This window comes from Notothenia rossii, assembly GCF_949606895.1.
Source record: "Notothenia rossii genome assembly, chromosome: 3".
Classification (NCBI taxonomy): domain Eukaryota; kingdom Metazoa; phylum Chordata; class Actinopteri; order Perciformes; family Nototheniidae; genus Notothenia; species Notothenia rossii.
This window is the reverse complement of record NC_136901.1, coordinates 40,332,580-40,354,825: the sequence shown is the minus strand read 5'-3', so window position 1 is coordinate 40,354,825 and position 22,246 is coordinate 40,332,580. Positions and strand designations below refer to the sequence as shown.

At 38.2% G+C, this 22,246-nt stretch overlaps 1 protein-coding gene across 1 annotated transcript; it reads left to right on the top strand.

Annotated features, from left to right (window-relative positions):
* Nucleotides 1-132: 132 nt before the first annotated feature.
* Nucleotides 133-20,360, top strand: LOC307031218 (N-acylneuraminate cytidylyltransferase-like). The gene is made up of 8 exons (XM_079668126.1): nt 133-502; nt 1,129-1,271; nt 6,330-6,485; nt 13,376-13,512; nt 13,887-13,981; nt 15,452-15,623; nt 17,615-17,780; nt 19,496-20,360. Exons 1-8 carry the CDS (start codon nt 276-278, stop codon nt 19,708-19,710), a joined length of 1,311 nt encoding a protein of 436 aa, XP_079524252.1. The 5' UTR covers nt 133-275; the 3' UTR covers nt 19,711-20,360.
* The last annotated feature ends 1,886 nt before the right edge of the window (nt 20,361-22,246 follow it).

Sequence of the window (22,246 nt, the reverse complement as noted above, 5' to 3'; positions counted from 1 at the left end):
ATATTGCACATAGTATGGTATTTAGCTTTGTGCATATACAACCTTTGAATCTCATGGAGAAAAAAACATTTCTCCACAGCAGCAGCAGGGAGCAGTAATGAGCATCAAAGCTCAATGAACAGCATGAAAAGCAGCACCAGAAGAAAGCAGGGGGGTGTTTCGCGAGTACGCTCCTTTCTACTTAAACCGATATTTCGGAGTCATTGTGCGTTTCTTAGGTGGACAGTAACCAGGTTTTATTGTATTTTCTACCACACCTTGCATCCACAGTTATTATGGACACCGGGAAGATAGTCGATCATCCAGAGGGTAGCGGGCAGACGGACGAACTGCTGCCCGCTCAGAAGCTCGCCAAGGCGGATGGAAAGAGACACATCGCCGCGCTGATTCTGGCCCGCGGAGGAAGTAAAGGGATACCCCTGAAAAACATCAAGATGCTGGCCGGAGTTCCTCTGCTCGGATGGGTCCTCCGGGCTGCTGTGGACTCTGGGATGTTTCAGAGGTACATGCAATTATTTTTGAGAATTAACTCCACAAATCTAAAATAGTAGAGCAGCCAAAGCCCCTTTTTAAAGTTTGCACGTATCAGCATTATCTGTTCATTTATTGTTATTTATTTTAACTTTTTAGCTCTTGTCTCTAGTCTTTTAATTTCTCTTATGTACAATACCCAAATTGGGATCAATAAAGTACTTTTTATCTTATCTTTTCTTAAGACCCTAAACCCCCTAATGTCAAAACCCTGCCACAACCCCTTTAAACTGTGCACGTATCGGCCTTACCTGTTGATTTAGCTTTTGCCTTCCTTTTATTTACTTGATGGTTTGTGAGGTTATTTATTAATTTCTCTGTACTGCACTTTGGCCTCGGGGTTATAAAGTGCTATAAATACAGTTTTATTGTATTGTACGAGTAAAGCAATGAAAGTATATGTGAAGAGATGATTGCAAACACGGTATAACTAGGGCTGCAAGATATTAAATACGTATTGGAATCGCAGCCAAAAATCCCTCCAATCTCGCAGTTAAAATCTCAATCAGAATAATCCGAATTAGTCATTTTTTTCCAAATTTCGCAGCCCTACATCTAACCCTAATATCAATAATAACACACTTTTATCTCTCTTAGTGTTTGGGTGTCCACCGACCACGATGAGATTGAAAAGGTGGCCAAAGCTTGGGGAGCGCAGGTCCACCGCAGGAGTCCGGAGGTTTCCAAAGACTCTTCTTCATCCCTGGAAACCATCCAGGAGTTCTCCAGACTCACTCCGGGTACGTCAACATCAACCAGGATGTTTGTGTGTGGGTGTGTGTGTGTTTGATCAGAGACACGGTGTCCAGAGTATTCCTATACTCTGGTACTTCTACTTTACTCAAGTACAATATCTGAGTACTTCTACTTTACTCAAGTACAATATCTGAGTACTTCTACTTTACTCAAGTACAATATCTGAGTACTTCTACTTTTACTCAAGTACAAGATTACTTCTACTTTTACTTTTGCTACTTTAAGTATTTTTTGATGCTAATACTTTTCTACTTTTACTTGAGTAACATTTTGAATGTAGGACTTTTACTTTTAACAGAGTATTGCTACACTCTGGTACTTCTACTTTTACTCAAGTACAATATCTAACTACTTCTCCCACCTCTGCATACAGTATTGCATTTTTTGTAGGTATTATATAACTTCTGTAAATAACTGCATTGTGTTGCCTCTACAATGACAGTACATCTGATCTGTCAGCTTACCTTACAAATAGGGGGAAAGCCCCAAAATAATTATGTCTTCCGTTACTGAAGAGGAAGTATAGATGGCAGATCATTAACAGTGAAGTGCAGAGGTGGGAAGTAGTGGAGTACAAATACTTTGTTTCTGTACTTAAGTACATTGTTCTGGTATCAGTACTTTACTCTACTACTTCTTTTTCTGATGACTTTTTACTTTCTAGTTCTTACATGTTGAACCCAAATACCTCTACTTTCTAGTTCTTACATGTTGAACACAAATACCTGTACTTTCTACTTCTCACATGTTGAACACAAATACCTGTACTTTCTACTTCTTACATGTTGAACACAAATACCTGTACTTTCTACTTCTTACATGTTGAACTCAAATACCTGTACTTTCTACTTCTTACATGTTGAACTCAAATACCTGAACTTTCTACTTCTCACATTTTCCAAACAGGCTGGTTCCTTTAGTTTGAATGTGTGTTTGGTGGCGTGATCATTATTATTTAGAGTCATTGCGTGCCTATTGATTTGAACACGATCCGTGTATCCATCATTTCCTGGTCTTCTCTAAAGAAGAGGGACCAATGAAAACGTTGTCATGTTGCCGTTGGTCACCATGGAAACATCCATTAGCTAACAATGACATTATTGCTCTATTAATATATAGGGAGGTCAGGTACTCTTTAAAACAGCTGCTAGTTATGGGTACTTTTTACTGAAGTACATTTCAAAGCCTTTTTACTTTGACTTGAGTAAAGAAGTTTAGTCAGTACTTCTACTTTCACCAGAGTAATTTTTAAACACGAGTATCTGTACTTCTTCTCGAGTAAAGTGTACTTTCCCATCTCTGGTGAAGTGAGGGGTTTTGAGGATCAGGTTGAACCGGAGTGTGTTCCATCTTTACCTGATCTACCTGTGTGCTCAGTAGCTTCAGGGTGAAGGTAATAATAAGCTCTTCTATTGATAACAAACCTCTGAAGACTGTTTTGGTGACACTGTGAATGCTTGACGTTAAAGAGCATCATATATAACAGCGTGGATGACAGTTAGGAAGGAGCAGTAGTTCATCCGCCCAAACTACTCCGACAACATATCTCTCATTCATCCGCCACTCGTCTTCTTCACTACTCACATAAAGCTGCATGCTTCTGTTCCAGGTGTGTCCGTGTTATGTTAGATTTTGTTTATCTTGCACATGCAAATGGAAAACTCTGCACAGCTCCTCTCTCAGGGACGCCCGGCCTATAGAGAGCGGAGTACACACTAAACACGAGAGACTTTGAATACTCTGAACAAAAGGCAAAAACAACAATCTGCCAGCGTCAGAGGAACCAAACCGGCCAGGATAAAAGAAATATATATCACGCAGAATATTATATTTGCATGTCACTGAAGTCGAAGTGAGGCAAGTGTATTCATATGGCATATTTAGACAACAAGCCAGTCCTAATGCTCCACAACAACATATGGAGAGATTAAAACATGATGCAGAAGAAACATATTATCCAGTTATCTTTAGATTTAGATATACGGGAAATAGCTCTTAAAAAGTCAAAAGAACGAGACTGATATTAAATACAAGTATAAAAGTTACAGGGCAGCGTTTGATATGAATAGGTGTGTTTTTGATTCAAAGAAGTGAGAGTTGCAGCTTTTTAGGAGTTTGTTCCACATATATACAGTAGAGGATAATAATGAGTTTTCTTACTAAGTAAATGTTGACATTTTGAAAAGCATTGTATTTAATTCCCCTGTATCTAGTTCACCATCATGAGTACAAATACTTCGTTACCGTACTTAAGTACATTGTTCTGGTATCGGTACTTTACTCCACTACTTCTTTGACTTCTTACATTTTGAACACTAATACCTGTACTTTCTACTTCTTACATGTTGAACACAAATACCTGTACTTTCTACTTCTTACATGTTGAACCCAAATACCTATACTTTCTACTTCTTACATGTTGAACACAAATACCTGTACTTTCTACTTCTCACATTTTGAACACTAATACCTGAACTTTCTACCTCTTACATGTTGAACACAAATACCTGTACTTTCTACTTCTTACATGTTGAACCCAAATACCTGTACTTTCTACTTCTTACATGTTGAACACAAATACCTGTACTTTCTACTTCTCACATTTTGAACACTAATACCTGAACTTTCTACTTCTTACATGTTGAACACAAATACCTGTACTTTCTACTTCTTACATGTTGAACCCAAATACCTGTACTTTCTACTTCTTACATGTTGAACACAAATACCTGTACTTTCTACTTCTCACATTTTGAACACTAATACCTGAACTTTCTACTTCTTACATGTTGAACACAAATACCTGTACTTTCTACTTCTTACATTTCTAAAACAAATACCTGTACTTTCTACTTCTTACATGTTGAACCCAAATACCTGTACTTTCTACTTCTTACATGTTGAACACAAATACCTGTACTTTCTACTTCTTACATGTTGAACACAAATACCTGTACTTTCTACTTCTTACATTTCTAAAACAAATACCTGTACTTTCTACTTCTTACATGTTTAACACAAATACCTGTACTTTGTACTTCTTACATGTTGAACACAAATACCTGTACTTTCTACTTCTTACATTTCTAAAACAAATACCTGTACTTTCTACTTCTTACATGTTGAACACAAATACCTGTACTTTCTACTTCTTACATGTTGAACACAAATACCTGTACTTTCTACTTCTTACATGTTGAACTCAAATACCTGTACTTTCTACTTCTTACATGTTGAACACAAATACCTGTACTTTCTACTTCTCACATTTTGAACACTAATACCTGAACTTTCTACCTCTTACATGTTGAACACAAATACCTGTACTTTCTACTTCTCACATTTTGAACACTAATACCTGAACTTTCTACTTCTTACATGTTGAACACAAATACCTGTACTTTCTACTTCTTACATTTCTAAAACAAATACCTGTACTTTCTACTTCTTACATGTTGAACACAAATACCTGTACTTTCTACTTCTTACATGTTGAACACAAATACCTGTACTTTCTACTTCTTACATGTTGAACACAAATACCTGTACTTTCTACTTCTTACATGTTGAACACAAATACCTGTACTTTCTACTTCTTACATTTCTAAAACAAATACCTGTACTTTCTACTTCTTACATGTTGAACACAAATACCTGTACTTTCTACTTCTTACATTTCTAAAACAAATACCTGTACTTTCTACTTCTTACATGTTTAACACAAATACCTGTACTTTGTACTTCTTACATGTTGAACACAAATACCTGTACTTTCTACTTCTTACATTTCTAAAACAAATACCTATACTTTCTACTTCTTACATGTTGAACACAAATACCTGTACTTTCTACTTCTTACATGTTGAACACAAATACCTGTACTTTCTACTTCTTACATGTTGAACTCAAATACCTGTACTTTCTACTTCTTACATGTTGAACACAAATACCTGTACTTTCTACTTCTCACATTTTGAACACTAATACCTGAACTTTCTACCTCTTACATGTTGAACACAAATACCTGTACTTTCTACTTCTCACATTTTGAACACTAATACCTGAACTTTCTACTTCTTACATGTTGAACACAAATACCTGTACTTTCTACTTCTTACATTTCTAAAACAAATACCTGTACTTTCTACTTCTTACATGTTGAACACAAATACCTGTACTTTCTACTTCTTACATGTTGAACACAAATACCTGTACTTTCTACTTCTTACATGTTGAACACAAATACCTGTACTTTCTACTTCTTACATGTTGAACACAAATACCTGTACTTTCTACTTCTTACATTTCTAAAACAAATACCTGTACTTTCTACTTCTTACATGTTTAACACAAATACCTGTACTTTCTACTTCTTACATGTTGAACACAAATACCTGTACTTTCTACTTCTTACATTTCTAAAACAAATACCTGTACTTTCTACTTCTTACATGTTGAACACAAATACCTGTACTTTCTACTTCTTACATGTTGAACACAAATACCTGTACTTTCTACTTCTTACATGTTGAACTCAAATACCTGTACTTTCTACTTCTTACATGTTGAACTCAAATACCTGTACTTTCTACTTCTCTCATTTTCCAAACAGGCTGGTTCCTTTAGTCTGAATGTGTGTTTGGTGGCGTGATCATTATTATTTAGAGTCATTGCGTGCCTATTGATTTGAACACGATCCGTGTATCCATCATTTCCTGGTCTTCTCTAAAGAAGAGGGACAAATGAAAACGTTGTCATGTTGTCGTTGGTCACCATGGAAACATTCATTAGCTAACAATGACATTATTGTTCCATTAATATAAAGGGAGATCAGGTACTCTTTAAAACAGCTGCTAGTTATGGGTACTTTTTACTGAAGTACATTTCAAAGCCTCTTTACTTTGACTTGAGTAAAGAAGTTTAGTCAGTACTTCTACTTTCACCAGAGTACTTTTAAACACAAGTATCTGTACTTCTACTTGAGTAAAGGATGTGTGTGTAGTCTTGGTGTCCAGCAGCTGTTTGACTCTGTGTTTCCTCAGAGGTGGATGTGATCTGCCACCTCCAGGCGACGTCCCCCTGCCTCCACCCGTTCCACCTGAAGGAGGCGCTGGACATGATCACGGAGCAGGGATACGACTCCGTGTTCTCCGTGGTGCGCAGACACCAGTTTCGCTGGAAGGAGATCAAGCAAGGATGTGAGTTAAAGCTGTCCTATCATTCAAAGTCCAAAGGTTTGTTGACGTTGAAATCGTATGCAACAATCCAACATATGTCATAAAATACAAAATAAAAAGTAGTGTAAAAAGTCTATATATATATAAATTAATTACCACCGTTAACGCGATAATTGACAGCATTAGTAAAAAGTCTATATATGTACTTTTTGATTTCTTTTAGAATCAGCGTTTCTCCAGCAGAGCTGATCAGAGGTATATGAGGGATGTCTAAAATGCACGATATCTTTGGTATTTTGATTAAAACACATCATAGACATGTTTCTTTTTATATTTGTATATATCTGAGACCCATAATATATGCCTAAGTGTAAGGGAAACTTCTGTATGGCAATGCATTGTGAGTCACCGACTCAGGAAGTAGACACAGGAAGCGCTGGAGCTTTGATGTCAAACACTGATTGGTTATTTGGAGCTTCGGGCGGAGAATTCACAAAACAAGTCAAAGAGCAAGAGGTTCTGACTTCACGGTAGAGTTGCCACGTCAATTCTGAAGAACTCTACCCCAGACCTGTGTGTTTAGCTAGTTCAGAGAGACTAATCAACATGCTGAGTAACAAGATGGAATCATAACACCTCTATCAGCTGACGCCAACAGGAACAGGGAGACAGAACACTGAGAGCACAGCAGCCAGGGTTACAGGTGCCTGTGCTCAGTCAGGACAGTTTGAACTGATACACTGGGTCACAGTTATGGACCTTGGAAAACATTTTCCCAACACTAAGAATAGTATAATAGGAGACCTTTAATACCTGTTCTATACAGCGGATGGAAAAATAGATCAACCTTTTTTCGACAGTTCAAGAAATTGTTTGTTTATTGTAATTTAAATCTTTATGGTCACATGGCAATAACATCTGGTTACATCAACATTACAATCATGTGACAAAAGGCCAGCAAGGCAAAATAAAACACAAATTAAATGAAAGGCTAGGGATATATCTTCATGTTATTATAGTCTTGAAGATACATGTATCTATTGGCTATTGTTCCAGTCAAATGTTTTTGTTTTGATTCTTGTATAGAGTCCAAAGATATACGACGGGCTGGACCGCCCACTAGAGGTATATCGCCTCATGAAGTGAGTTATAAGTTCGCTAAATCAATCAAAATGTAGGTCCATTATTCTTGATACTTGAAAATGCTTTAACAAACACAACAGCCTCCATCAAAGCTCTCCATAGGGTTTCATTTATTTTGTCAGCAGCTCATTCCTTAAAACAAAAGCCTCAGGTTGCTAATAATGAGAGCAAATATGACGGGTGTATTTCATGCTTCAATCCAATCCACTTAACATAACATTATAATAAATATTACAATAATAGATAAAAAGGCACATAAGGACTATAGACAGACAAATAAAAGAATAACAATCGATAAAACATAGCTCAAACTGACTCGAGGGAAAAGAGGTGGGTCTTCAGGCGGGATCTGACGATTTTTGAGACATTGATTATTTTTTTTGTGTGAAAACAGAGAATATTATGGGGTTTTTGCAGCACATGCTTTTGTTGCCGTATGTTGTGATGTTTTTGTTTCGATGGCAAAAGGGAGAAGCTTTTCTTTCTTTCATTGTACATGTATAATGACATTACATGATTCTACTCTATATCTTTTACAGCCACAGTCAGAATTGGAAAGCCAAATGCCTGAAGGGGAAACATTTTACAACAAGTCTGAACTGCTTGTCAACCCTCCCGATTTCATTGCCCTCTCCCGGTTTCCTCCCGGGGTCATATTTCTCCCGCATTTCTGACAAAATCAGATTTACACACGACTGTTTCCACTCTGACTTTAATAGAGCTACACCATTGTTTGGTTTCCATGGTAACACGTCTCTTTAGTAGCGCGCGCAACTCAAAGTCTGACAGGGTGAGGCAGATATCCACAGAAAACAGAACAAGAATCGACAACTACTCTTCTCTCTGCTCACTCCTTTCCTGCCCACACATATGCTCCATCAAGGACGGTGCTACAGGCCGCAAGGCAGTGCACTTACAACTACAATAAGCATGTTAATGTCAATCTAACAGCTCCGGCGATCCACTAGCACCCCTACCCTCCCCCCAATTTTGCATTTTGAAATGCTCCCGATTTCTGAGGTCTAAAGGTTGGCAAGTATGACTTCAAGTTGAGACATGATTCCACATAAATGTAGATGTTCTCATGATAAAAAACCTCTACCTAGTATTTGATGAGACATTGCATTCACCTCCACGGAAAGTGAGGTTTCACTGTAGTTGACTGGATCTTAAAGAGCCTGTGACAGCATCCCAACAACTGTTGTGCAATGAAATATTGGGCTACTAGTCATCTCGAACCGTCAGTTTAAAAAAGAAGGTGCGATACCGTTCCGATAAATATCAATAATTTCGAACATCGCGGGGAAATTCCTTCGACTCATTAGGCTTGTTTGAGACGTGTTGCGGCTCGCCTCGAAAGTAGACGAGAATAGCCGATCGCAGTCGGGGGAAGTCTCAAAAAGCTCGCCTGAAGTCGGACAGCTCCGAGTCGGCGTCTTCTTCTTCTACTTCTTCTTCTTCTTCGCCTTCTTCTTCGCCTTCTTCTTCGCCTTCTTCTTCTTCTTCGCCTTCTTCTTCGCCTTCTTCTTCTTCTTCTCTCGGTTTTTTGGCGGATTGCAAACAACTTTAAGGTGCATACCGCCACCTCCGGAGTCGGCTTGACTCGGTTTGCATTTATAAAGAATGCACAAATGGTTTTAATCGTTACTGTCAGATATGTACTAAGTAAATACATTTGTTCCTGCTCAAGATTAGATTCAACTTTATTGTTATTCCACATATTACAGATACTGAGACAACGAAATGCAGTTTAGCTTCTAACCAGGAGTGCAACAAGCAGTAAATTGAAAAGTAATGTACTCAATCTACAGAATAAAATATAGAATGAATTGAATGATGAATAAACAGTGAGGGGTATGAATACACTAGATATACACAGCAGCCTGTGAGCAGTATGAACAGTGTGTATGAATATGCTAAGATATATATATAAAGTATGAAAACGGTAAGCAGTGCAACTATAGTATAACATATATAGATATTAATTTCATGATGATAAACATTGTGGAACAATGAGGACAAATGTGAATGGAAGTGGCGAGGTAAAACTGACACCAAACAACAACAAACTTTTGCCGAGCCAATTGGAGAGCTTCATCAGCAGCACGGGGTAAAACCCACCAATGAGCGCTCAGCTCGAGAAACCAGCGAGTTGTTTCCCATCAAGCATTTTGCCTCCGCGGCCCGTGGAGAGGAACTGCGCCGCCTCGCCGCGTCTCGGCGTCGTTGTCCCGCGAGATTTCAACGTCTCATGGGAGCGAGCCTCCAGAGCAAGTCGGACAAAATGACTAACCATCATGCAACGCACGAGCAAGACGTTGATCGAAATTGCGCAGGTCTCGCTTGTCTGAAACAAGCCTATTTTGAAGTTTAGGGGGAAGCCGGAAGTGACGTCAATGCGGACTAACACGGACAAAGTGTGTTGTCATGCGTAGAAATGGTGAATTACTGAGTTTAGGCACGTTAATAACGTTTTAATGAAGTTGACTACAGTATATTCATATTTGTCAGTGCTTTCATGTCAATTCGGTGAACATAAACATAAATGATCGTGGTGAAGATGATGATTTAAATTAGGATTACAAATCGGTAGTGAGAGCTGCTGAATTTCCTCCCGTCGGATGTGATATAAAAACAAATCGATTATTTTTGTAGTTGTAAACTCAAGTGGATGAAACTACATTTATTAGTGCTTTCATGTCAATTCGGCGAACATATGATACATTACATGATCGTGAGGATGATGATTTAAAAATCTTTTGTTTGAGCCGGTCTGCATTTCCTGATGAGAAAACAAACCGATGCTTTTTGTAGTTGTAGTACACCAACATGGATTACACGTATGTTTTTTTTTTACCACAATGTTGGGGAAATTAATGGATAAATTGCACGGATTATTATTATTATTATTATTATTATTATTATTATTATTATTATTATTATTCCCACTCCGATCGGTCCACCGTTTCCCCGCAGCGAGGCTCCCCCCGTTGACAGTTTACGTGGGCTGGGCTGGGTGCAGTGGCGGACTGGCCATCGGGACGAATCCCGATGGGCCGGTACCGAAGTGGGCCGGTCGAGAGTCCCGGGCTGATTTTTAGTCCCAGTCCACCACTGGCTACATGACCGTATGATCGCCCATATTGACGCACCTAATTCCTAAACTTCTAACAGATACAACATAAACCGATCCTTCAGCCTCATATGAGCTCTCAGACACGTTCAAAATTAAACTGTCATCGCTGTCTGAGCTTGCTGCTGTGTGTGCCATCGTGCGTTTACATGCAGATGCTGGGATCCTGAACGGTGCAGCTGGAGCGCTGTGCCTACAATGACGTCACACATAATTTGGCGGGACTTGAAGAATCCCCGAGAAGATCCAGAAAATGGTCAACATTGAAGGGCAGATTAATGGTTATCAAAGTACAAATATCCCAAATCAGTTCAGTAACGGTTTTCAAGGGGACAATATTTACTGAAATTGATGGGTTTGGATGATGGGGGAAACTCGTGTCACAGGCTCTTTAAATGATTGCACCACCTCCTGTCGTTCCTCACACTTCCTTCTCACTTTCCCTCTGATTCCACTGAAGGAAAACATTTTTAAATTCACAGAAAGTTGATCTCACAGAATCCGATTGAGAGTTATTCCTCATGGTGCTGTTAAGAATAACAAGCATGCATGTAGTTCTTCAGCCGTCCCTCTGAATGCAGCAGAACAGGTATTAGCTTTATGTCTTGTCTTTGTTGTATAAAAACACTGCATTTACTTTAAAACCTCCGGGCGTATCCACGTAGGGAACATCTAACCGGTAGAACACGTTAAAACCGGTTTGATAGAGTCAAAGAGACATTGCAGTTGAGTTACTGCAGTTTGTAAAAAATAGTATATAATAGGATCCTATGCTAAGACTTTTCTTTGGGTGAACAAATATGGGAGTATCATGTTTTAGTTTTATAGGAAAAAGAGGACATGTAGTCATGTGAATATCACTATGGAATAAATTGTTTGCATAGTTTCACACAAAATGTAGGATAAAATAGGATTATCACACTATAATAACCCAACTACTAGACTATAATCTGCTACTCTTGTATCTAAAAACAAAAACACAAAACTAGTAGACAACTAAATATAACTTTGGGATAGATGCTTCTGCTTAAAAGGATTTATGTCGCTAAATATTGTAGATATTGCATTTTATCAGAGGTCGGAAGTAACTAAGTACATTTACTCAAGTACAATTTGGAGGTACTTTACTTGAGTTCTTCCATGTTTTGCTTCTTTGTACTAGTAAAGTAAATAAAATAATAAGTAAAACAGTCTGTCCTGATCAAGCCCCCAGGAAGTGCGCCGGACTCTGATGAAAATATTCGTTGTGTCCAAACGGCGGTAAGGTGAGGCAATTTATTTATATAGCACCATTCATAAAGTGATGCAATTCAAGGTGCTTTACAGGATCAAACAGATACAAACATAATACATTTGAATATGGTCATAGTGAGAAGAAATACACAAAACAATTAAAAGAAAGAAAACCACAGGCCAGTCGATGTCCAAACAATGTACTACAACTTCCGTATCAGTCCGTGACGTCTCTGGGCCCAGTAAGACTTTTTCCCATTGACTAACATTGGGAAAGAGACGGATACTTTAAAAAAACTAAATAAACTACCCAGTATGAACTATTTTATAGCCCTTACAGTGTTTCCCCTAGGATGGAGTCATAGCAGCGGTGCTAAGGCATGTGGGCCCAGCATAATGTGAGCTCGGAGCGCGTGGACATTTTTAGTGCATGCGAAGTGCGCCCCGCCAATTTGTTTCTATGTGTCTGCACAAGAAAGGCTCTTGAGGCCTAGTACCAGGGCCGGTTCTAGACAATTTGCTGCCCTAGGTGAGATTTTAGGTGAGATTTTATATGTAAAGAATTAATGAAAAATCTCTACAAAAGACAAATACACTACAGAAACTTATTGACATAAGTAATAGATGTTAAAATGGCTTCAAATGTATTCAGTATTGTATGAACATGTTTGAATTGGGAGGTGGACATCACATCCTCTAGGGGGGTCTGGGGCAATGTCTCAAGATTTAGCAAAAATACACCTTTATTGAACATACAGTAACACAAATACTACAAATCCACATAACAAACAATCAAAAATGAAAAAGGTTCGCCACTTATTATTATTTTAAGAAAAAAATTAAAAAATCGTTTTTTTTGTTACCTGGCTGGTACCCCCTAGCAGCGGCGCTCATATTTCAGCAGCGGCGCTGCGCCGCCACTATTTGTATATAGGGGAAACACTGCCTTATTAGAATCATTCGGTCCATAAAGTTGTAAAATGCACTAAAAGCCGAATCTAGATTTATTTTCTGTCTCCATTCATTCTGCTGGGCCGAGAGTGGGAGCTCCGGGGGCGGGGCTTAAGCACACATACGGGTTCTTCTGCTCTGACAGCTAGGCATGATGGGTAATCTGTGACGTTTCGCTCTCTCAAAAGTTTGGCCATTTTGTCCTCATGCGCCAATGAGCAGCTCTCATACGAAATAACGAGACCCCGCCTCCCACGCTGTATCCAGTATTTATTATTCATCCATGGTCCTGATGCGCTTCTAGGTAATCACACATCCTGTCCTGTACACAGCTGCAGTTGGGATACCTTTGTTATCATGTGGACTCTGATATCGGACGAGGACATTCACTATTTTCCCAATGTTAACCTTTTTTGTTTGTTGTTTTTCTCCCCCTCTTCTTCTCCTCCAGCTGAAGAAATGACGTTCCCCTTTAACCTGATTCCGTCCGCTCGCCCCCGCCGGCAGGACTGGGACGGAGAGCTGTGTGAGAACGGATCCTTCTACTTCACCACCACAGAGATGCTGCTAAAGGAACAAATAACGCAGGTAAACACAGAGGAGGATACCTGTCTTTTTTACAGACACAAACAATGACACCCACAAATACTGATATTAACAAATGAGTTGGCAATCCACGATAATATACTACGCAACCAACTATAGTAAAAAACAAAGACACACCAGGTGACAAGATCAGAAAAAATGAATAAATTATAATAATCAAATACATTTAAAGACAAACATAAAGGGACTCAGCAATACAACCATTTCCAAGCAGATGTTTACTTTTTAAACTCTATACTTGATACGTGAGGAGTAAAAAGTACAATATCTGCTTCCAAAGTGAAGTGGAGTAGAATGAAATACTCCGGTACATGTGACCAATACACTCTTGAATCTTGATTTTCTCCTCTCTTTAGGGCGGGAAGGTGGCGTACTACGAGATGCTGCCGGAGTACAGCGTGGACATCGACGTGGACATCGACTGGCCTGTGGCGGAGCAGAGAGTCCTCAGGTAATAATATGAATATAATAATAATCTTTATTTGTATAGCACCTTATATATATATAGCAGCTGTTTAGTCTATTGAACAATGTTGATTATTACACTCTGAACCATAGACTGTATATATAAATGGACGTAGTGTCCGTGACGTCACCCATAGGTTTCTGCAGAGTTGCTGAGAAACCCTTAGTAGCCGCTGCCGTCTCGACAGTGAAGTCAGTCTAACTCCCGCCTGATCCATAAGATAAGTCCGATATTTAAATGAAGAATACTCCACCAGGCACCAACACAACAAACACCTCCGAGTAGGGATGTCCCGATCACCTTTTTTTGCTCCCGATCCGATTCCGATCATTTGATTTTGACAATTTGCCGATACCGATTTTTCCCGATCCGATCTTTATGCAATGCATTAAGAGAAAAAAAAGAAAAAAAGCATTCAAGTTGTCCCTTAAGGTTATTTTTTTTATTTAAATTGGATATTCTATCCAACATGGATATCGCTTCTTTTTTTCACAGCAGCATTGGATCAGTTCAGTTGTGCAGCATTGGATCAAAACAAAATAAAGCTTATCAGTACTCGTTAGCTTACTGCTACAATTAGACACTGCGCCCACTCTGTTGCCAGATTTGAGAGAAATAAGCAACCAGGTCTATGAAAACAAGCCCCAAAGAAGCAACACATACATGATGTTCTGTCATTTGAAACCAAAACTAAGGCCTCAGGATGACTTTAAGACTTGAACATGGTCCTTTTTGTTTTGTAACATTGAATAAAAAAATAAAAAAAGTATTATTTAAAAAAAAAAAAAAAAAAAAAAATCCCGATCCCTGATTTTTTTTCTCCCGATTCCGATCTTTTGAAAATCACGTGATCGGCCCCAATCACGTGATCGGATCGGGACATCTCTACCTCCGAGTTCAAGTTGTGTTCCCCGGATCAGCCTCGCAGCTGAGCCCCTGTAGCACCCTGGAGCTAACGGAGCTAGCAGAGAAAGCTAGAAGCTGCAGTAACCGCAGAGACCTGTCCATCAAAGTGACCACGCCCTAATTTAGGGCTCGGCCGGAGCACACACACACACACACACACACACACACCCGCCGCCACACTGTGTGTGTGAGGAGCTCCGTGGATTGGTCCATTTGGATCGTCGTTACGTCACTTGGTTCCCGGAAGAAAAAAATGGAAAAAGAGAAATGTCCAACGAGGCGTTCTGGGGCAGCAGAGACAGGACCTGTCTCAGTCTGAGTTAGAGTTTTACTTGCTACAGGGTGTACTTTGAGGGTTTTTACTCTGCAGACCGTTTACATGCAGAACAACCTTCATAACACACAAGGGGACGGGTAAGAACCAGAAAAGCTTGACATGGGACCTTTAAGTTGAATATTTTCTTAGATATAATCATACTGTGAGTTTTGGGAGTAATAACTTGATTTGTTTCCAATTCCTTCGAACCTTTGTCCTCTCTCTCTCCTCAGGTTTGGTTATTTCGGAGTCCCCTCCCCAGAGGTGGTGCGTCTGTTGTTCTGCAACATCTCTGGATGTTTGACGGGGGGGGACATCTTCATGTCTGTGTCCGGGGAGGAGATGATGTCCATCAACATCCGAGACACCAGGGGAATCCGCATGCTGCAGAAAGAGGACATCGAGGTGGGAGTTTGTCCAAAATAATGCACCGTTGCTTCATCTCGTGTCCTTCCTGCCCACTGGAATGTCTCCATATAACACATCTCCTCTGGCTGGAAGAGAACTCTTTTCTTTTTTTGATTTGATTTGATTTCATTCTAATGTGTAAAGCAATAATACTAAAAAAAAATAATGAAATGAAACATGAGAATTATTATTCCATACAAACTTAAGTAGTGTCAAATTGATAAACAAAGATATTAATATACATAAGTATGTGTAGTAGACAATATCTTTATTTAATTTGTATTACTGCACATATCTTATTCCATTATATTTCAATGTAAATACTGCTATATTTAATTTTTAATATTTTTTTTATGTTATTATAGTTCTCTTAAAATAGTTCCCTGTGTGTTTTTAGTTTTACTCTTATGTTTGCACCACGACACCAAGTCAAATTCCTCGTGTCAACCTACCTGGTAATAAACCAGTTTCTGACTCTGACACACTGACCTCTCTTCTCCACAGGAATATAGAGCTTATTATTTATTCAAAATGTGGCAGATCTTTTTAAGTCTCTACACACGACATCTATTGTTACTACTCTCCGTTACTTTGGGAGAGTTGTTCCGTGTTACCGTAGTGTTAGGAAAAATCTCACTGGTCACCGGCTTGAGCTTGAATCTCAGGATCCATGTATCTGTGATCCTCTCCAGAATGGAAGTAGTCATCACATACAGAGCATCAACTAGTTCTTGAACAGTGTCCTTCACATGTTGATATCCAAGAGAGGGAGTTACACAGTCACAAGATGGAGGAATACTGGTTCTTGTAGGCAATCATGAATCCTGTCATGAACACAATACTGACTTTTTCTCAAGATCTCAAAATTCTGACTTTTTCTCTAAATGTCAAAATTCTTACTTTTTTTTCCCTCAAAATGCGGGCTTTATTTCATAATTCTGACTTTTTCTCAAAATTAGACATTATTTTTAAAATTCTGACTTTTTGTTAAAATCTCAAAATGTTGACTTTTTCTCAAAATGTTGACTTTTTCTCAACATCTCAACATTCTGACTTATCTAAAAAATGCTGACCTTTTTCTCAAAATCTTGACTTTTTCTAAAAATGTTGACTTTTTCTTAAAATCTCAAAGTGTTGACTTTCTAAAAATCTCAAAATTCTGACTTTTTCTCAAAATTCTGACTTTTTCTCAAAATTCTGACTTTTTCTCAAAATTCTGACTTTTTCTCAAGATTCTGACCTTTTCTCAAAATCTTGACTTTTTCTCAAAATTCTGACTTTTTCTTAAAATTCTGACTTTTTCTCAAAATTCTGACTTTTTCTTAAAATTCTCAAAATTCTGACTTTTTCTCAAAATCTAAAAATTCTGACCTTTTCTCAAAATCTTGACTTTTTCTCAAAATTCTGACTTTTTCTCAAAATCTTGACTTTTTCTAAAAACCTCAAAATTCTGACTTTTTCTCAAAATTCTGACTTGTTCTGAATACTTAAAAATGTTAATAATCACTCGTTCCCGGCTTGAGCTTGAATCTCAGGATCCATGTATCTGTGATCCTCTCCAGAATGGAAGTAGTCATCACATACAGAGCATCAACTAGTTCCTGAACAGTGTCCTTCACATGCTGATATCCAAGAGAGGGAGATACACAGTCTCAAGATGGAGGAATAGAAAGCAGTATTCAATGTTTACTTCAGATTAGCTCCACGTCAGAAATGATCATGCTTGTCATATGTCTCTCTCCATAGAGGCTGAATCATCATGTTAATCACATAGCTATCATATGCCTCAAACAGTCCTGATGCTCTTCTAGGTAATCACACATCCTGTCATGTTCACAGCTACAGTTGGGATACCTTTGTTATCATGTGGACTCTGATATTGGACGAGGACATTCAGTGTTTTCCAAAATAAAGCTATGTACAAATGACAATAAAAGCGTTGAATCTTAAAATGTGACCACTCACTGACCTCTCTTCTTCTCCACCAGGTGATCCTCCTCACCTCCGACATGGACCCGATGGCCAAGCTGCTAACGGATCGTCTGACGGAGAGGTCGGGCTGCCAGGTGGTGCAGGTCGGAGACGAGCCCCTCCACTTGCTGAAGAAGATGGTGGAGGAGAAGAAGCTGGCCTGGAAGGACGTGGCGTATATGGGTAAAGAAGGACACCTCTTTACAAGAATATACAGCTTTTAGTTTATTCAAAACGTTGCAATTGTAGCTGCGAGGGGGTCGAAGGACATTGACATATTGGGATGTATAAATAAAGAGTGCTGGGCTCAATGGCTAAAAAACGAAATCAGCACCTTTACAGTTCATTAATTAACACAGTGTCAAAAAGTTTCATAAAAATGCAATTTTTTGATCAAACCTTGTAAATAAAGCAATGCAGACCCATAACAACAACAACAACAACAACAACAACAACATCTAAATGTTTCCAAATATGTTGAGTTTTTTTTACTCAGAAACTCAGAAATGTATTTTATTTATCTTGTAAATGTGTCTTTATTCTCAGAGGATATCCACGTTTATTCCTCATTCATTTACAACTTTAATCTCTGAATACAACCCCCCCTTCCCCAGCTACATCACTATTATTTTTAAACCATCAAAGGCTTTTTTACGCCGCCCTAGCTAAAGCTAATTTAGTAATCCAAGAAAAATGTTGTAACAATTTAAACTGCTGGTTATATTTTTTTGGATTGCAAATACAAGTCAGTGACATCTAGTGGTGTGCATGTATTCAGATTCTCATGCAACAAGCCTCTGGTGTTTTCTCTACCAGAGAGAGTAAAAGTAGAAGTACACGTGTTTAAAAATAATCTGGTAAAAGTAGAAGTACTGACCAAACTTCTTTACTCAAGTAAAAGTAAAGAGGCTTTGAAATGTACTTCAGTAAAAAGTATCCATAACTAGCAGCTGTTTTAAAGAGTACCTGACCTCCCTTTATATTAATAGAACAATAATGTCATTGTTAGCTAATGAATGTTTCCATGGTGACCAACGGCAACATGACAACGTTTCCATTGGTCCCTCTTCTTTAGAGAAGACCAGGAAATGATGGATACACGGATCGTGTTCAAATCAATAGGCACGCAATGACTCTAAATAATAATGATCACGCCACCAAACACACATTCAGACTAAAGGAACCAGCCTGCTTGGAAAATGTAAAAAGTAGAAAGTACATGTATTTGTGTTCAACATGTAAGAAGTAGAAAGTACAGGTATTTGAGTTCAACATGTAAGAAGTAGAAAGTACAGGTATTTGTGTTCAACATGTAAGAAGTAGAAAGTACAGGTATTTGAGTTCAACATATAAGAAGTAGAAAGTACAGGTATTTGGGTTCAATATGTAAGAAGTAGAAAGTACAGGTATTTGGGTTCAACATGTAAGAAGTAGAAAGTACAGGTATTTGGATTCAACATGTAAGAAGTAGAAAGTACAGGTATTTGGGTTCAACATGTAAGAAGTAGAAAGTACAGGTATTTGTGTTCAACATGTAAGAAGTAGAAAGTACAGGTATTTGAGTTCAACATGTAAGAAGTAGAAAGTACAGGTATTTGTGTTCAACATGTAAGAAGTAGAAAGTACAGGTATTTGAGTTCAACATGTAAGAAGTAGAAAGTACAGGTATTTGAGTTCAACATGTAAGAAGTAGAAAGTACAGGTATTTGAGTTCAACATGTAAGAAGTCAAAGTAAAAAGTCGTCAGAAAAATAAGTAGTGGAGTAAAGTACTGATATCAGAAACATGTACTTCAGTACAGTAACAAAGTATTTGTACTCCACTACTTCCCACCTCTGTTCTCTCCATACGAGAACATGAGTTTTAATGTCTCTCCTATTTATCTTTCTCCCTCTCAGGAAGCGACCAGCAGGACGTCAGCTGTCTGAATCTTGCGGGGATGAGTGCGGTTCCTGGAGACGCTCCAAATGTCGCCATAAACGCCTCAAAGTACATCTGCCGCAAATTGGGGGGGGCGGGCGCTCTGCGGGAGTTCGCCGAACACATCCTGCTGCAGAAAGAGAAGGCAAAGTCTCACCGAGAGCAGCACCGCATCGACCGCATCAACTTCTAAACATCAGAGAGATAGAAGTGAAAACGATGCACTTTTCGAAAAGAAGGAATATAAGTAATGCAAAAAATTATATAAAGGAATATGAAGTATCCCTTAACTCAAACTATTGCTGTTCACTGCACACTCAGATATATCCGTGAGTTACACATAATTTATAAAGCCGAGTAAAACAGGATTATTATTTTTGCAGATGATGTACTATAAGCATTTAAAAAATATCAAATGAAACACGTACACCGCTTTTTAGAAATAATATTTATTATGTTCCCATAAGCAATACATTAATATTTAGGGATATATTTTCATTTTCTTTATATAGCCGAGAATGAGACTGGATGTCCGGCAGCTTTTTTTTAAAGCAACACTATAGCTTTAACTTTTGATCATATTTCCACCAAGTACACGGATGTAGCATTGAACTAATGTTGAGTGTGAGTGCTTGGATACATGGGTTTTTTGTTTTGTGGTCTAGAGCCCAATTGACTGCAATTAGTTTCATATTTTGCAACCTGTGTGCTTTATTCACTGATCTATGATTTATGTATGTCCTTCGGCTCATTCATGGGATTGTGTCACTGTTTAAATTGAATCATTGTGTCTTATGGTATTGATTTGTTTGTGATTTTCAATGAAGTTTAAGATATTTGAAAGTTGTTGTCTTGTGTTTTTATTATGCCAACACAACTCAGCAGCACCACCACTACTAAATACAACTAATGTGTTGTGTTATATTCGCTGTACAATTTACCGCATATGGTGTTCTTAGTTTCATACCTCCTGTGTTTTACGAGCGACTTATCAAGTCTTGGCAAACGGCATAAAACACGATTAAACATATATAAAACCATGCTCGTATCTACAACCTATAGAAATGCAAAACGGCGTCAGTTTAGACGTAATTCTGTCCTCCTGCTTACCGCATCATTTATGAGAAAACATGTCATAACATTAACACAACATGTTTGAGGTGGTTTTAAATAACATATCCGTATTTATTTATTTCTCCCAGTTATGTTTTTGTGTGCACATTTTAAGATTGGCTTTAATCAATGTTTGAAAATGAATTCTTCATATATGATAAATGAGAGGTAACATTTCATTTGATATTATTTCCACATATTTCTCTCCATTCTTCCTTCTGCCAACGGAGTCGCAGTTTCTCGTCTCTCCCGTTTTTGTGCTTAGTGCGTACGCATGGGTTAGAGTTTGCGTGGAGGACCGCACGTTTTCCAGTCAAGTTAGTATTTTATAAATCGCAAACATTGCTTAGAAACTGCCGTACGCCATTTTTTGAGCGTATATCCCTTTATACATGAGGCCCCAGGTGTCCAAATTGCTTATCTGCAAGTAAGTGGAAGTCAATGGTTAGATAATAACTAGGGCCGGGACTCGATTAAAAAAATTAATCTAATTAATGACAGGCTTTGTAATTAATTAATTGCAATTAATCGCATTTTTAATCGCATATAAATATTTGACCTGAGAACAGTGAGAAGCAATTTTTTTTCACATGGATTTTAGTATACCATTGAATAATGACTGAATACATAAGCTTAAGCAACAAAACATTGTTTATTTTTTTCAAGGTTGTCCTTAACCAAGACCAACAGAAAAGTGCAATTTTTGCCATAAAGTGTAGCAATAGCATATTTAGGAATATAGTACATTTCAGAGATTCAGGTAGCCTATAGGTAGGTAGACCTTCTGTAAACTATAACACTTAGTTTAAGTAAAACACAATACTTTCAAGTACATTCAGAACATTGGAAACCCTGACTATTAGAAAACATCTCTCTGTTGCTTCAGAGGCCATAACAGACTTTGTTGATTTACCAACAGTTGATTTAAAAAATCTAATACATTTCAGTCCAACTCTCTCAATAACCTTGGCCAAAACAATAAACAGTTCAACATAAAGTGCCAGTTGCACCAACAATGTAATAAATAGTTCAACATAAAGTGTACCATTTAAAATAAAATAAAAAAGTGCCAGTGATTGACCTCAATCCCTCCTATTCTTCCAATATCCTGATGAAAAATAAAATCTCTCTGTTGCATAGGCCACTGTTTGATCAACGCGAATTGGATGTGGGTCCTTGTACTCCTAGTCGGGCTAACGTCCACGCTAGCTGCCTCTTGCATTGAGGTGATACTTGAGGCTTGATGTGCTGCGGTGATATGCAAATTCCTTTTTGCATAATTTGCAAACAACCGTGCTCTTATTGACGCTTCCATCCGTCCGTTTTTTAAAACAAAATGTCCCATTCACGGGGCCAACCAAAGCGGTCTCATCAGCTTCTTCGTTCACGTTTGACTATTGTTCACTGTGGTTTGTTGTTGTCTGAAGTAATGAACGTTAGTTGGTGCTCCAGTATAATCGGTACCCCTGAAACTCCTCCAGTGAGAAACGTTCCGCGGTGCAAACATTTTTTTAACGCGTTAATTTTTGTGTAATTAATTAATCTTAATTAACGTGTTAAAGTCCCGGCCCTAATAATAACCAAAGTGACTGCATGAATAAAACCAGATGTGTTCG